This window comes from Phalacrocorax carbo, chromosome 7 (genome assembly GCF_963921805.1).
Source record: "Phalacrocorax carbo chromosome 7, bPhaCar2.1, whole genome shotgun sequence".
In the NCBI taxonomy this organism is placed as follows: domain Eukaryota; kingdom Metazoa; phylum Chordata; class Aves; order Suliformes; family Phalacrocoracidae; genus Phalacrocorax; species Phalacrocorax carbo.
Genome location: NC_087519.1, coordinates 54,184,974 through 54,199,223, shown reverse-complemented (window position 1 = coordinate 54,199,223; position 14,250 = coordinate 54,184,974). Strand labels below are relative to the sequence as shown.

General features: G+C 45.6%; 1 protein-coding gene across 4 annotated transcripts in view; it reads right to left on the bottom strand.

The window, feature by feature from the left end:
• Positions 1–6,015, bottom strand: part of FXR1 (FMR1 autosomal homolog 1) — a 36,300-nt gene extending 30,285 nt beyond the window's left edge. For all 4 annotated transcript variants that reach the window (XR_010373936.1, XR_010373937.1, XM_064458063.1 and 1 more), the window contains exon 1: positions 5,867–6,015. Coding sequence is in view for 2 of the 4 variants with exons in the window: in XM_064458063.1 (XP_064314133.1) it covers positions 5,867–5,917 (51 nt within the window). In the remaining 2 variants the exon portion in view is untranslated. The remainder of the gene's footprint in view (positions 1–5,866) is intronic.
• Between the last annotated feature and the right edge of the window lie 8,235 nt (positions 6,016–14,250).

The following is a 14,250-nucleotide window of genomic DNA, read 5'->3' as shown; positions in this document are numbered from 1 at the left end:
CAGACCTCTGATTTGGATCGTCCAGATATTAGTGTCAGTCACTCAGTTCAAGTGCGGGCTGGATCGCTGGCAGTCCATGTATGCCCTGCTTGCTGAGGCCCAGCTCGCGGGGCCGGCAGGAGACCGTACTGTACTACGGGCTATTAATGTCGTGCTGGCTCCCCGGGTGCTTCGGTACAGACCTGTCTCTGCCACTCACTTGGCAGAAGCCAGCTGCCAACGCAAGCACCTGTAAAACCAGGGGTAATGCCACTAGGGCTCTTGCCTGGGTTGGGGATCAGACAGCCAGCAAATCTAAGGCGGGGCCGTACCGCGTGAAGTATGAACGGAAGGACAGCAAACTATGAATGGATCATTTGCCACCAAAACCACAACAGCTGAGACTTCATCTCTTAACACACACTCACTCTTTCCCTTTTACCTGGGTTTTGCTCATGGATTTAGGATTAGGATCTGCTGATAACATAAACGGATCAAGACTTACTGAAGTGCCCTTACAGTGAACTGTACATCTCTGTATATATACACACTTTTTTTTTTTAAATCCAGTTCCAGGCGAAGTCACTAACCCTGCGTAACAGGCAGATGCAATCCAAGTTCCCTCTTCATCCTGCTTTCTTAAATTTATCTGACCCCCACGTAGGATAGCCTGATCTAAAAATGAGATGCTGTTGGTTTAGCTGCAAACATTCTTTCCAGGGATAGCCACTGCGTTGGCTTTTGAGTCACACATACCTGCACACTAAAACCTATACGAAGATCACCTTACCCACTGCTGCGCGAATTTCAAACAGTAAACGCTTTGGCATCTGGTGCCATGGACTGTTCTGCATCAGTGGCATAAAGGTCAAGAAGCTTATATCCAATTACCAGTCCTTTCACTCCTTTCAGAAGCAAGAACCAGTAGTATTTTTAACTAACATTCATACACAACTTTTTCACGTAACAAGTATGCGAAATAATTACTACTAAGGGATGTATCCCATGCTGACCCCCCGGTGGAAATTAATAAATAATTTAAGAAATCAAAGCAAACACAGGAAACTGGCAAATAATCAAACCACTGGACAAAAGACAACTGAACTTCATAAAGCATTATTTTCGTTAGAAGTGACTAGCTGCACCTACTTATACAAGGTATTGATAAAGAAAGCAGATCTAGCTTGCCACAAAGCACAAATATTACAAGCAGGTATCAGGTGAGAAAGAAATCCTGAAGTATTATACCAATTTTAGCAAGCACAGTTTAAGCTATGACGTTATTGCTTATTTCCATTCACAATTATCACATGTAAATCCAAGGATCCTTATGACAGCTACGCAAGAACTTCAGCGCCAAACCCCCTGGTTTAGGCTTATTCACTAAATGACTCCCATGGCTTACACTGCTTTCTTCGTACGCATATTCCCAAAGGGCAAAGCTTCTGAGACCCCCTGCACTGATTACACACATCGGCAATCAGTAACCACTGCCTGTGGCACCTCCCTGTTATCAGCCTAAGAGGGTCAAGCAAACGGCTCATCAACAGCAATAATGACTACAGACACTTCCAGCACCAGCCCACACAACTTTCAAGAGATCAGTAACTACTTTAAAATGTCTGAAATTTCCCACCAATTAGGGCCAGATTTAATAAATAAATGCTGATCATTATAAAACAGGTGAGATCTTTAAAGGAAAAAAAAGTCATTCCAGTTACCACATTCACTGGTGCAGTAATTGGCACAAACAGCTGTGGAAGCTATACTCTTAATGAGTTTCCTGTTTTAATAACCATCAAGCTAAAAAACCATTCAGAGGAACTCAGGGTTGTTTTCAAAGCCACTAATTAAAAATAGTAAGAAAAATTAAAAAGCCATTGCATTTTTTAACTAATGCATAAACTTTTTGTCACACAGAACTGCTCATTGTGCTTCAACACTGTACATGTGGAGAAACTCCATGTACCTCTCATCATTTTTTCCCTTAGCAGTCTTCTGGCTAGCCTTAGCCTCTACCTTGAGGCCTACGCCAACTCCTGCCACCAACGCTTCGCTCAGTCCTGTTACCACAACACCTGCACCTCTTGAAAGACAAACACACCAAGAAGGAAGCCCTGTTAGAACCTGCGAACTAAAGGCCGAGTTTCATCCTCATTCACATTTTTATCTATTTCATGCCCATGCGTAATCTAAACAGCGACTACTCCAGAACAGAAAGAGCGCAAGGGCCCGCAACACACCAGAGTCAGTTTTTCAGCACAGGTAAGTCCCTACAATGAAGAACGCAATGGATCTTCCAGTGTTATTCAGATGCCACTGACGGATTCAGGTGGAGGAAGTTATCTGGCATTCAATTCCTGTACCTTGGTCTCACTGTATCGTAAGGCCCAACCTATTTCGTGTAAGCTGACACCTGAACTCATGAATAACGTGCAGAACCGGGGCTCTACTCTGCACACAAGTGAGCGTACGCCGGCTGAGGGAGACACTGGATAAAACAGAAGCTTTCGTCTCATTCGTGCCAAGAGCTGCGCAGACACCCGTCACAGCCGGCGGGACCAGAGGCCACAGGTGCAAGCTGAAACACGGGAGTTTCTGTACGAACACCAGGAAACGTTGTACTGTGAGGGTGACAGAGCACGGGCACGGGCTGCCCAGGGAGGTTGTGGAGCCTCCATCCTCAGAGATATTCAAAGGCCATCTGGGGCTCGAGGTGGCCCTGCCTGAGCAGGGGTGGGGACCAGCTGACCTCCCACACTCTCTGCCAGCCTCAACCATCCCACAGGGATTCTGTGAATTACTTAACGATCTTAATGACACAGAGAATCATCATCCTGAAAACACTGCAGTCAGGCCAAGATGAGGCTGGGAGTATTCAGCTTTTTTTCTCTCCAACCCACTTGGAGCCCAAAGAAATCCAGATATTTTTGACCATTTCACATTAAAAGTCTCATCCCAATGTCCCAGAGATCAAAACTAACCTGCAATCTACCCCTCACCTAGAAAGCATTGACTGTTCTGCTCTCAGGAAGTCCTCACCACACCTCTAATATATGCAGACCCTTAACTAGTAGGGTTCATCAACCCTGCCCATTCTCCTCCCTGTCCCACAACACAAACCTCATCTTTTTTTCAGAAGACCATGACCACTTTGAGCCCCATCTGCTCTCCAAAGACAATGGGTGCTCAATATTGTGATATATGCAAAGTCTTCCGAGCTGCAGGGAGTGGCTAAACATTGGCTCTGCTGTATGCTGGTTGAGGGCCTGGGATAAATACAAAATAGATGCTGTTCTGTTCTCCAGATTATATTACTTATTTAAAGCAAAAGGGGAAAAAAAAGAGCATAAATTAGTTTGAAGATTTATAAAAAAAATGTTACACTTAGATCATAATATTTTTTGTAAAAACAGAGCATAAAAGAGTTATCTTGGGATGCCCACGATAACCACAGTTACTGTCTGTTGGTTTATGCATCACGAAAAATATTTTGACTTTTCATGTACTTCAGTAAAGAACCTCATTTTCCTTAGTCATTTATAGCAACCACAGTGTACACATAAATACACGTATGAAGCATCGCCCGTTAAAACTGGATTTTTCTAAAATGAAGAACACTTATTAGAGGAACAAGAGAACCTACAGAGTATCATTTACCATGGTCGTATCTCTAATAACTACCAAAACCCCCACTAGAACGCTCCAGCAGATTTAATCATTACGTTTGTTCTACTAACGTTCTAAATTGCACATCATATTAACTCATTAAAAAAATTCTGTCATGTAATTGTATACATAATTATTTTGGGTTTTATCTCTGTTGGCATAGCAGGATCCTTCTCATCTCATTTACTGGGAGGCGTGCTGTCCTACTGAATCTGAATTCCTACTGCTCTGAGGGGCAAACCTCTAATTTCATCCCATCATACAAATTCTGCTTTTCTCTTTAGAAAATGTTTGCCACCTCCTATGCAGTGACATGGGGCTTAGAGAAGATGAGGCTATTCTCACTATCTCACAAATGCTATTATCAGTGTTATAGGTGTCCAAAACAGGGTACTTTATAAAAAGACTGACACCCCTCCCTCCTTTGCTTCAGAGACTTTAAACAGAAAGTTACTGGTAGCATTTCTTAGCTCCAAAATGCAGGCATAACCTCTGCCTCCCTCAACAGCAAGGCTCACAAAATGGAGTCACTGACACACACATTTCACTGCATTTAGCTCACAAGAATAATCTTACAAAACTGTGTTCCAGTTTGGTTTGTTCAGTTTTGCTTTCTGGGGGTGGGTGTCTGTGCCTTTCTTCCCCCTCCACATTTAACAGTGGAATATCCCCAGTTGGGGCTTGGGTCACTACAGGCCCAATCGCTCTAACCGGACTTCATTCTCCGTGAAGATGCCATCGCTGGACTTAATCCCCATTTCGTTGATCTGAAAGCCATTAATGCCATTTTTAAGTAAAACTTTTGCTTTTGTTAGTCACTGTTCAGAGGGCTAAAACACATGCTGGTGCTAATCCAAGCCTGACAATTCTCACTGACTAAGGCGACGTAATTGTCATAGATTTTAAAACAGGCTTATTATAATAAATTCTGTGTACACAGACCCCTTCGGTCCAAGAATTCAGTATGCCTCCTAATACTCCCATTAGTCTCACATTCCTCTTAAGCAGAAGAACAACTAATCCATGGTTTTTACATTCGTCCAAGATCACAAGGTAGAAAATGGAAAGCTAAGAAGAGTGTGTCCAAATTCTGGGCTTCCTAATGGGCGGGGGAAATCGATTCTATTTAGGAGTATCCTGTTCTAAATGCAAACAATTCTAATGTGGGTTTCTGTGTGGTATTTTAAGTCCAACTAAAATGTATCTGATTGATGATATTTATTATCTACAGATCTGGGTAAAAATTTAAGAGGCTTACTTAGCAAGGGGATAGAGCTTACCCCACTACATTCTTTCCTCATAAGAGTATCTCCTATTTGTCTCTTTTAATAGACAAGCAGTTAAAAAAACGAACTCCTGAAGTCAGCTGGTTACAATCCTTTAAACACGAACTGCCTTTACATACTGTACAATTACCACATGACTCCCAAGCCAGATGCACAGCTGCACACAGGAAATTCGGGCGGGGGGGAAGGACCCCCGCCCCGTGTAACGCCGCATGTGCAAGAGCAGACCGCGTATGCGGTCAGGCACAATAGCTACAGAGAGTCCCGAGATTAAACGCTCCCAGAGCGCAGCTACGCTGCGTGCTCACAATACTGGCTGGGATCAGCCCTCCTGGAAAGGAAGACAGAAGGCTCTTGCCATAAAAAGAGCTGGGATTCTTAAACATCTGAAGCCAGGCTTAGGGGAAAATGACTGACGGGCGGCAGCTGAGGGTATTTTGCATTGATCCTGCAACATCCTGACATTCCGGGGAGGGTGATGGCGAAGGAAGCCTTCTGATGACATAAATAAACTCGAAATCTCTGAGGAATTATTTGAAACATTTAAAAATTATTATCATTTCGGCTCAGCTCACCCATCGCACCCAGAGCCCCTTCTGCTTCCACAAACGCCCCCCGCGCCCGCCCACCCTTGCCAAAACGGGGGCTGAGCACATCCCCGCGCCGCGCACCTGCCCCCCGCGCCCCCCGCCGCGACACCCCGACCTCCGCGCAGCGGAGCCCAGCCCAGCTGAGCCCAGCCTAGCCCGGCCCGGCCCACCACCCCCTCCCCGCTCCAACCCCGCCGCAGTCCCCCCCCCCGCCCGCCGCCGCCGCCCCCCACACCCCGCCGCCCCCCGTCCCGCCGCAGGGCCTCCCCCCGCCCGGGGCCGGGCCCCCCGCGCCGCCGCCACCGCCGCCCCGCCGCCACCGCCTCCTCCCCGCCCCGCCACCTTGTAGAAGGCCCCGTTGGAGCCGCGCACTTCCACCGTCAGCTCCTCCATGTTGGGCGCGCAAGGGACGCCGGGACGTGCTTCTAGAAACTGTCACCACGGGGGGGAGCGCTGGCGGGCTCCCCGCCCCCCGCGGGGGGCGCCGGCCCCGCCCCGCCCCTCCTCCCTCCCCCCCGATGGGCCTGCCCACGCCGCGGGGCGGGGGGCGCGGGGGCGGCGGAGCGGGGCGATCCCCGCGGGAAGGGCGGCCGGCCGCCGCCTTCCCCCCCCCCGCCGCGGCCCGCGGGAGTGGGAGCGGCCGGCGCGGAGTCTGAGGGGGGCCCTGCGCGCCTTCCCGCCCTCAGGCGCCGGTCCGGCCCGCGCCGCGCGGCCGCCGCCAGCGCTGCAGGGAAGTGCGGTGGTGTTTGGTTTGGTTTTTTTTTTTTTTTTTTAAACTGAATAATGACTCAAAAGGCCGGGCCCGAGGGGACACCTTCGCTCCCGAGGCGCCTCGGGCGGCCTGGCTCGGCGCCCCGCGCAGCCAAGATGGCACCGCCCGGCTCCCTTTGTCCCCGCCGCGCTCCGGGCCGGCCTCGCCCCCGCCCGCCCCTCCTCAGGGCCCGGCCCCCGGCGGGAGCGGGGGGCGGCCCGCGCAGCCCGCGCCCGCCCTCCAGGTGCTGCCGCGGGGAGCCCCGGCCCGGCATGGCGGTGCGGCCGGGCGCCCCTCGCACCGCCGCCAGAGCCCAGTTCCGTGAGCTCAGCGCTCGCAGCAGCTTAGTCATGCAGAGCTTGATGGAAGGCCCGTGTCTCTGCCAAACGCATATATTTTTTTGCAATAGCTTTAAATATCAATAAGAGTGCTTTCAAATGTCCTTCCTGCTGATCCCCCCGTTAGATGCCAGCCCCAGATGAAGAGGCGTACACGACGGTATTTCACCCATCATGCTTTCATTCTTAGTTTCTCCATGTTAATCTCCTAGCGTAGCTTTTTTTTTTTTTTCCCCCAGTTTTAACCATGTCTGTCAGAGGGATGAGGATTTCAGGTAGGCAGGCCTGGAAGTTTTGGGAAGGCTGGCTGCTGCGGGGCAGGCTCAGGTGGGACGGCGGCTCAGCCCCCAGCTCGGCAGCATGCTGCTGGCTCGCCCCGCGCCTGCCCGGTGCCCGCCACACACCTCTGGCCACGACACCCTGTGCTAGCGTCCAGCGAGTCGGGAGGGGATGCGGGTGGGCGGGGAGGGTTCACTGGGCAAGGGCTGGGGACCAAGGCATGGCTGAAGCCATCGGCTCTGTGGACTGTAGGGCCTTGAGTCACCGTGGCAAAGCATGAGGGGAAATGAGACGCAAATTAATTGGGGAAAAAACCCCGCTAGGCTCTGCTCAATCCAGAGAACACCGTGGTTTTTTCCAGTCAATAACTCATATCTTTGGCTATGAGGTAGTGTTTAGAAGAAAAGCAATTACATGATCTACTCTTTTCCCATGCTGTGTGCATGAATATTCTCATTCTTGCATAATAATGTGTATTCCACAGGAATGTTGGAGGGTACCTTTTATCACAAATATTGTTTACATCTTCAGAAGTGACCCACAATTTACTCTTAGGGGTGCCTAGGCCACGCATAGGTAAGAGCCCTTCTTGCGAAATGGTAGGTGCCCCCTCTCCTATTGGTAGAGCGCACCCCGGACTTTCCGGGATAAAGTGTGAAACCTGATAATATGAAGGAAGCAGTTGTGCTACAAAAGTTCTACACCAAAAACTTCTATTGCCCCAAGATTGTATAGCCTGAGCCTGAATGAATATTTAGCTTCCAAGACACAGGCTCTCCATGTCAACCGCTAAAAAGAGGCATTCAGGGTTTTCTTTAAAAAAAAAAAGCAAACCCAAACTGTGCATGAGCTGCCGTCCTCCAGAGTAAAAAAAAATTACCTCAGAACAGCGTGAGGTATCTGGGCGTCCACCTTTGCAGGACAGTTCTGGTCAATAATGATAATGAGAACTGGCTTGAGCCAATGCAATCTGCATCCAAATTTCCCTGATAAAAAATTTGTTTTTCTGGAAGTGTGCGCATGATAGCAGTTAAAGTGACAGGGTCATTTATAGATGAATATTGAGGCAGATTGCTATACCTAGGTGAAAACTGCGGTGGAAGAGGATTATTATGAGGTTGTGGGCCATAATGGTTTGCAGCACGCAGCCAGACAGGGGAGGAAGGGTCTGTTCTAAGTTTAGTTTTCACTTAACGTAAATTAGAAGTAACTACTAGATTAAATTACTTTGAGTAATTACTGAAACAGGGAAACGTAGGTTCTTTTGCTCTGCTTCAGGAACTCAGGAGTCTTCTCTGATAGCAGCTACTCACAACTTTTTTCACAAGACCACGTGAGGTGATTATTATTTTTGTTTTAATTTTGCAACACCCGCAGTGAAACTGCCACTTGCATTTCATAGAGCAGTTCTGGTCAGGGAGATGCTATGAGAAAGTCTAGTTGAACCGCGCTCTGTCCTCTGTTGAAACTGTTCGGCGATGCTGGAGGGAGAGCAAGCTTCATCGTGGCAAAGGGAGAGTAAGCAAGAAATAGCAGGGTTCTGTATCCCTGGGGCCCTGGGTGGGAAAGAGCAGAAAAAGGGTTTGCTTATTTAAGTGAGCAAAATAAAGGCTTTAAATGCCAAACAAACACCATATAAAGGATTAAACACCAAAAGATTAGGATTGCTGTCTTCAAATGCATCAAGGCACACGGAGGAGATAACGATCAATGAGAGAGTATGGCTATAAGAGACAGAAAACAAGACTAGCAAAAAGATTCCCCAACAGGTATAGACTGACCATTACATTTATTTAATATTAAATACTAAATTTATTAATAATCTGGTCTGGAAGTTAGAGTTTAAAATGGGAGGTTGAGGAAGTTTCTGGAATAGCCTTTCAAAATGTAATAATGAGAGTTAATAAAGCCTGCCTCCTTTTAGGATGGGAAAAGCATTTATGATATAAGCAATATAAACCATATTTTCAAGATAGGAGACTTTGGAAGTATTGACTCCAGCAAATAAACAACCAGCCCCCATCCCCATCCTTCTAAATGCTGCCCTCTAAAATTCAGGAAGTACGTGGACAAACTGGGCTCAGGAAAAAGCCACAAAACCAGGGACTGTGAAAATGTAACTCAGTGAAACAGTATCACAGCGGAGGTTTAATATTTTGAAATTATTTTTTGGCCACAATCTGCAAGTACCCAGGGTAGGAGAAAAAATTATAAGGGCCCCTTTAGATTCCTATCACTAGCAATTTTAAAATCAAGATTGGTTTATACAAAATTGAATTTATGGCCATCTTATCTCTGCAACTGAAGGCCAGAATGGAGTTGTCATCTTGGGACCTTCTGACATCAGGCTCTGTTAGATGTTCATCTTCCAAATTTCAGCCATTTTCAGCAACTTGGGCACAACTGTGAGACAACTGTGAAATCAACAGCAGAACTCCTCAGAACAGCGCTCTTTTTAACTGAGGCTATATTTAGTTAGGAAAAGAAGCACAAGTTGACAGCCATCTTAAACTACTAACAACCTGAAAACTACTAGTAGTTTATTTCTGAAAAATTTTTGTAGCTTTAACTGATCAGTTACTTCTATGCCAATTAACTTTAAGCATCTTTGCTGATAGCAAAACTAGGAGTATTGCTGTGTTTTACTGAACATATTCCCTACCCTTCAGTAAAATAAAACCCCAGAAGCATACTTGCTTAGCACGCTTTGTAAAAATAATTAGGCAAAAATCAAGGTCAACTAAATTCAGGCTTGTGCCTTTACTTACAAACACAGGGTGTAATAACCTGGGTCTCACATTTCATTCAGTGAAGGAAAATCCTGACACTTAGCAACTTGTGCCATTAAAAAAAGAGTAAAATAATGATAAAATATTAATCTAGCTTTGCCTTTAAGTGGCTAAAACCCTCTTTGGTTCAGTTGCTCATTCTGAAATTTTGGTAGAAGGATATGTATGAGATGTGCATCCAGAGACTTGCAACCTTAGCAGAAGCTTAGGCAACTGGCAGCACTTAGACCCTCTGTAAATTGCTGCGCATCCCTTGTCCTCAGTGGAGACAAGGAACACAGGTGAATATTTGAAGGATATTATGAGATAAGATCATATTGGCCTCATGTCTTACCAAATGACAAAACTGCATCTTAGAAAAAGGCTTGGAGAAGTTCTTTTGCAGAATTACAGGCTTCCAAGTGTGGGGGGTTTACTCACGTATGTGCGTTTTTGTTATTCCACATACTGTACTTTGGCAGCAGAAGGAGGTTTGTGAGACACACAAAATCAGCACCAGTAGACTTGTACAAGAAGAGCGGGGGAATCTACTATTCTGTGGCACAAAACCGGTATTAAGGTCTCGGTACAGGTCGCTCTGTTGGGCTGTCACTGCGTAAAGGGCCAGATTCTTGGAAGAACAGAAAGAAAACTAAAGAAAAATCTCGTGGTTTGTTTTATTTTGTTCTTCACTGTGATTTTTGCACTCCTTGAATATTGAGCTGAAGAAGAACCTCTACCAATTTTCAGCAGCCTTTTACAAATGCATTCCTGACCTTTACAAATGAATGAATATTTGTCTGGAGGCTAGCTGAACTGAGCGTGCCATACCCAGATACATCTGCGAGTACTGTAAGCAGACACCGCTTCTGAAAATAGGATCCACAAAAGGTGTTGCTAAGTGAGTGTATGTAAAAACATTTTTGTGCAGTGCCGTTTAAAACCCCCTGTCTGGTGTGGAAATCAGAGAAAGAAGAAGTCCTAAGTGTTCCTATAATTGGAGAGAAACATTTGTAGTTACTTACACCTCTCCTGAAAGGGAAAAATCTTTAGAGCTATTTTATTTTGTGTGCTTTACAGCTGGCAGCACTCACGTTTATCTATCTTTGTCTAGACACAATGAACTTCAGCGTTTCACAGTTACAGGGTCAACACCCCCCACCATGTCTGGTAGGATAAAAAGTGTTAATAATCCACAGAATGCAGTAGGTGTTTACTATTATTCTACTTCCTGTTACTGCAGAATAAAGAAGAAAAAGTCACTGAGCTAATTAAATAATATAAGGAAGACATCAGGAACTAGTATTAAAAGAAAATTGGTTTTGACTACAGTTGCGTTTATGCTGAAGTAATGATGAGTAATATGATTCAGATTTCATTTGCTCTAAGCCCATAAGATAACGTGCACACTCAGCAAAAGAAAGCTATACGTCCGGGCAACAGACTACTATGTGAAAGTAACTTCACACCGAATGACAACATACGAAGCTTGTTTTCTCACACTGGATGAACTTCTGGCTTACCATCGCTTGTCTGGCCTTCCTGTTTTTGTCAGTAGCAGCACAGGAAAGTAAGCACAATACAGCTAGAAGTCTGATGTCATTCTAAAAGCAAGGAGAAGCGCTAGACAATGCCTGCTCTAAGCGCGGTGTTAATTCTGGCACTGTGCAAAGAAGCCGCAAAATCATATCACCAAAATTTAACCAAACTTAAGCAAGAACACCGCTGTTTAACGGACTTCGTGCAATGGCCTGAAGCTCATCCATCCACAATACAGCTTGTCATGGGGTTGGCTTGGCTTGGCAACCTTCCTCATCACTTTACATCTGCCTCTTTTGAATGCTACTATGGATGCAGCTGATCAAAAATAACCTGGCTTGTGCCTGACTTTGTTCCAAGCCAAAAAGCGAAACACACCGAGCACCAGAGAGGGACCTCTGTGGTAGTGGGGGGTCATGGTGAAGTAATGACGTGGAAAGGCTGGTCAAAGTATTAGCTTTAGGCATCGAAGCCTAGAAGTTCTCATCTCCAAGGGCTAAGAGTTATCTCCTTCCTGTCACTGTTGTTACCCACATAACCCCAAATGAGTATTTTCTGTCTTCTGAGTACCTTACACGGAAACCAGGAAAGGAAAGTATTATATTTTTCTCTATTGCTGATCCAGTCCTGGGCCTTGTTCAATCCTCAGACAAGTCTAGACTACCTTTTGGTTTGACTTGACACCTGGGTTAACTTTTAGTGTCAGTGGAGTGTAAAGAGATACCTGCATTTCTAGTGTTGGGCTGGACCAGAGCAGGGTTTCGGGTAATGTAGATTTATGTGATACGACTTACTAGCTACTTGCAAACATCAAAACGTGCATGTTTAATACCCGGTTCTGAGCATTAGTATTTAATTTCTTAAAGCCAGGGCCTATTCTAAAAAAAAAGGCAATGACATCCTGAGCCAGATCTGCAAGAGACAGCGGACATGCTGCTGACAGAAACATATGATCTGAGGTATAGGGATTTAGTGCCACAGGACATCAAAAACTGAAACAGTAGTGCTTAAACAGAGGTGTATCTGAAGTAGCAGAGGGACGCACATCAGTCCGAATGGGGAAATGCAGTATGGAAGAGCAGGGAGGGAGCTCACAGGTAGGGAGGAGTCAGCAACACACCCGTGTGAAACTAAGCAAACAAACTGGAAAGCCTGTAGGATTACCTGATGGAAGCTAAAGCACAGAGCGGTCCCTTTCAAGAGGAGATCGGCTGTCGGCTCAGGGTACTCTCCCCGTGAGAGTCCCAAAACCAGGTTTCTGTCTTGTCATGCTTTACTTTTTGAAGGGCCCAAAACAGCAAAGTACTTCAGTAGGTACTTGATTTAGTGTCTGAACAGAAGGGATGTCAGACTGACTTTAAATAGTTGGCTTAATCTGTGCTCTTCCAGGAAGGAAAAAGATGAGCAGAAAGTTTTCTGTTAATTGGTTGGCAGAACAATAATGTAAAACATTCTGAATGTAGATATTTCCAGATTCCTCTGAAAAGTCCCACCTGTAGAACAACAGAGATATATATATAGAAATGCACATGTATATATTTATATATTTGTTGTACGTTTTGTTACTATATGTATGTGTATATATAAATACATAAAGAAATGGCAGATAAATACTGAGTCACAGTGCCCTAGGAGCAAAGGCACTGGCTTTAAGAAATTCAATACCAATACTCAGAATCAGGGGTTAAACATGTGCATTTTGATGTCTGCAAGACATAGCTAGTAATCGATACCACATAAATACGCATTACCTGAAACCTGCTCTACTGTTAGGTGCAACGAGGCAGTACGGTACAGAAAGTATTTCAGGGAAATGAGTTATCAAGAAGTTAAAATATGTTTTCTGTGGCTTTTGTGGTCAGTCTCTTAACTGAGACAACCTTCCTCTGGGGTTTGTGTGTTCCACTTGTATCACAAATGCCATTGAAGAGGGTGGGATAAAATCTGGACTCTTGTTTTTTTCTTTCTTCCATCTTTCTAAAAATAACATTCCATTAATAGCGTAGTGTTTTCCCAGACTGCGTATCTGTTGAGCTGCAGAAGGGAACTCGTGAAGCTACTTTGGTGATGAGGCGGACAGTTCTGATAAATACACCAAAACCGACCATCCTTTCGATCTAATCGGTAACATTATTGCACGAGTGCTCAGATCGTCATGTCTTTGGCACACTCCCACTTCTTTTTTTTTTTTTCCAGTTGTTTGTTACCCTGATACCAAATGCTCTAGGCTGTCTGGACACTGCAGTTCCTGATTTCACCTGTGATTTATTGCAACAAGACTCATCATCAGAGCCCTAAAAACTGAGGGTGCTTTAACCTGCTCTTCCCACAACTGCGTGTGCCCGCTTGTTCTGGCCTGGCTTGGTGGAGTTACACCTCCAGCCCCGGACCCTTCCTGCTGGGCTGAATTGGTGCCTCAGAAGGAGCTCCTCTGCTCAACGTTTAAAATGCTGCTTTAGGCAGGGGGGAAGAAGTGGCCAATTGTCAGAAACCAAACACATTAAAGAGTCATCAGAAGGAGGGGCTGAGGAGGACTAATGCAAACAGATGAAATACGCAAGAAAAGAAATAGGAACAAGGAGGAGACAAATGATAAAAAACGTCAAGAGCAGCTGGAAAAGAACAGCAGAAGAAAGGAAGGTTCAAAATTTAGGCTTTGAAGAAAGAAAAGTTTGATGAATGAAAAAGATGAGGTAAGAGGAAGACAGTTAAAATGGGTGATAAATGAGGAAAGGCGCGAGAGAAAGAACAGTGCTGGGGAATACATGAAAATAGGATTGCCGCCTCTGACGTTCACGTGCTTTTTCTTACTAAATGAAAAGGGAAGAAGAGATGGTAGAAGACGTCAACAATGTAACCCACAAGACTAATTCATATCTAACATAGTGTTTGCTGGCATTTGGGAAATCCGAGTTCAAATCTATTTATTGCTGACTTGGAGCAGGAATTTGGTGGCAACTCTTTTACTGTGTGAGCGTGTCTGTACCGCACATTGTTGCGTCATGTCAAGATACTGGGCTAAGCTCGGAATGAAGTAGGATTTGCGTGGGA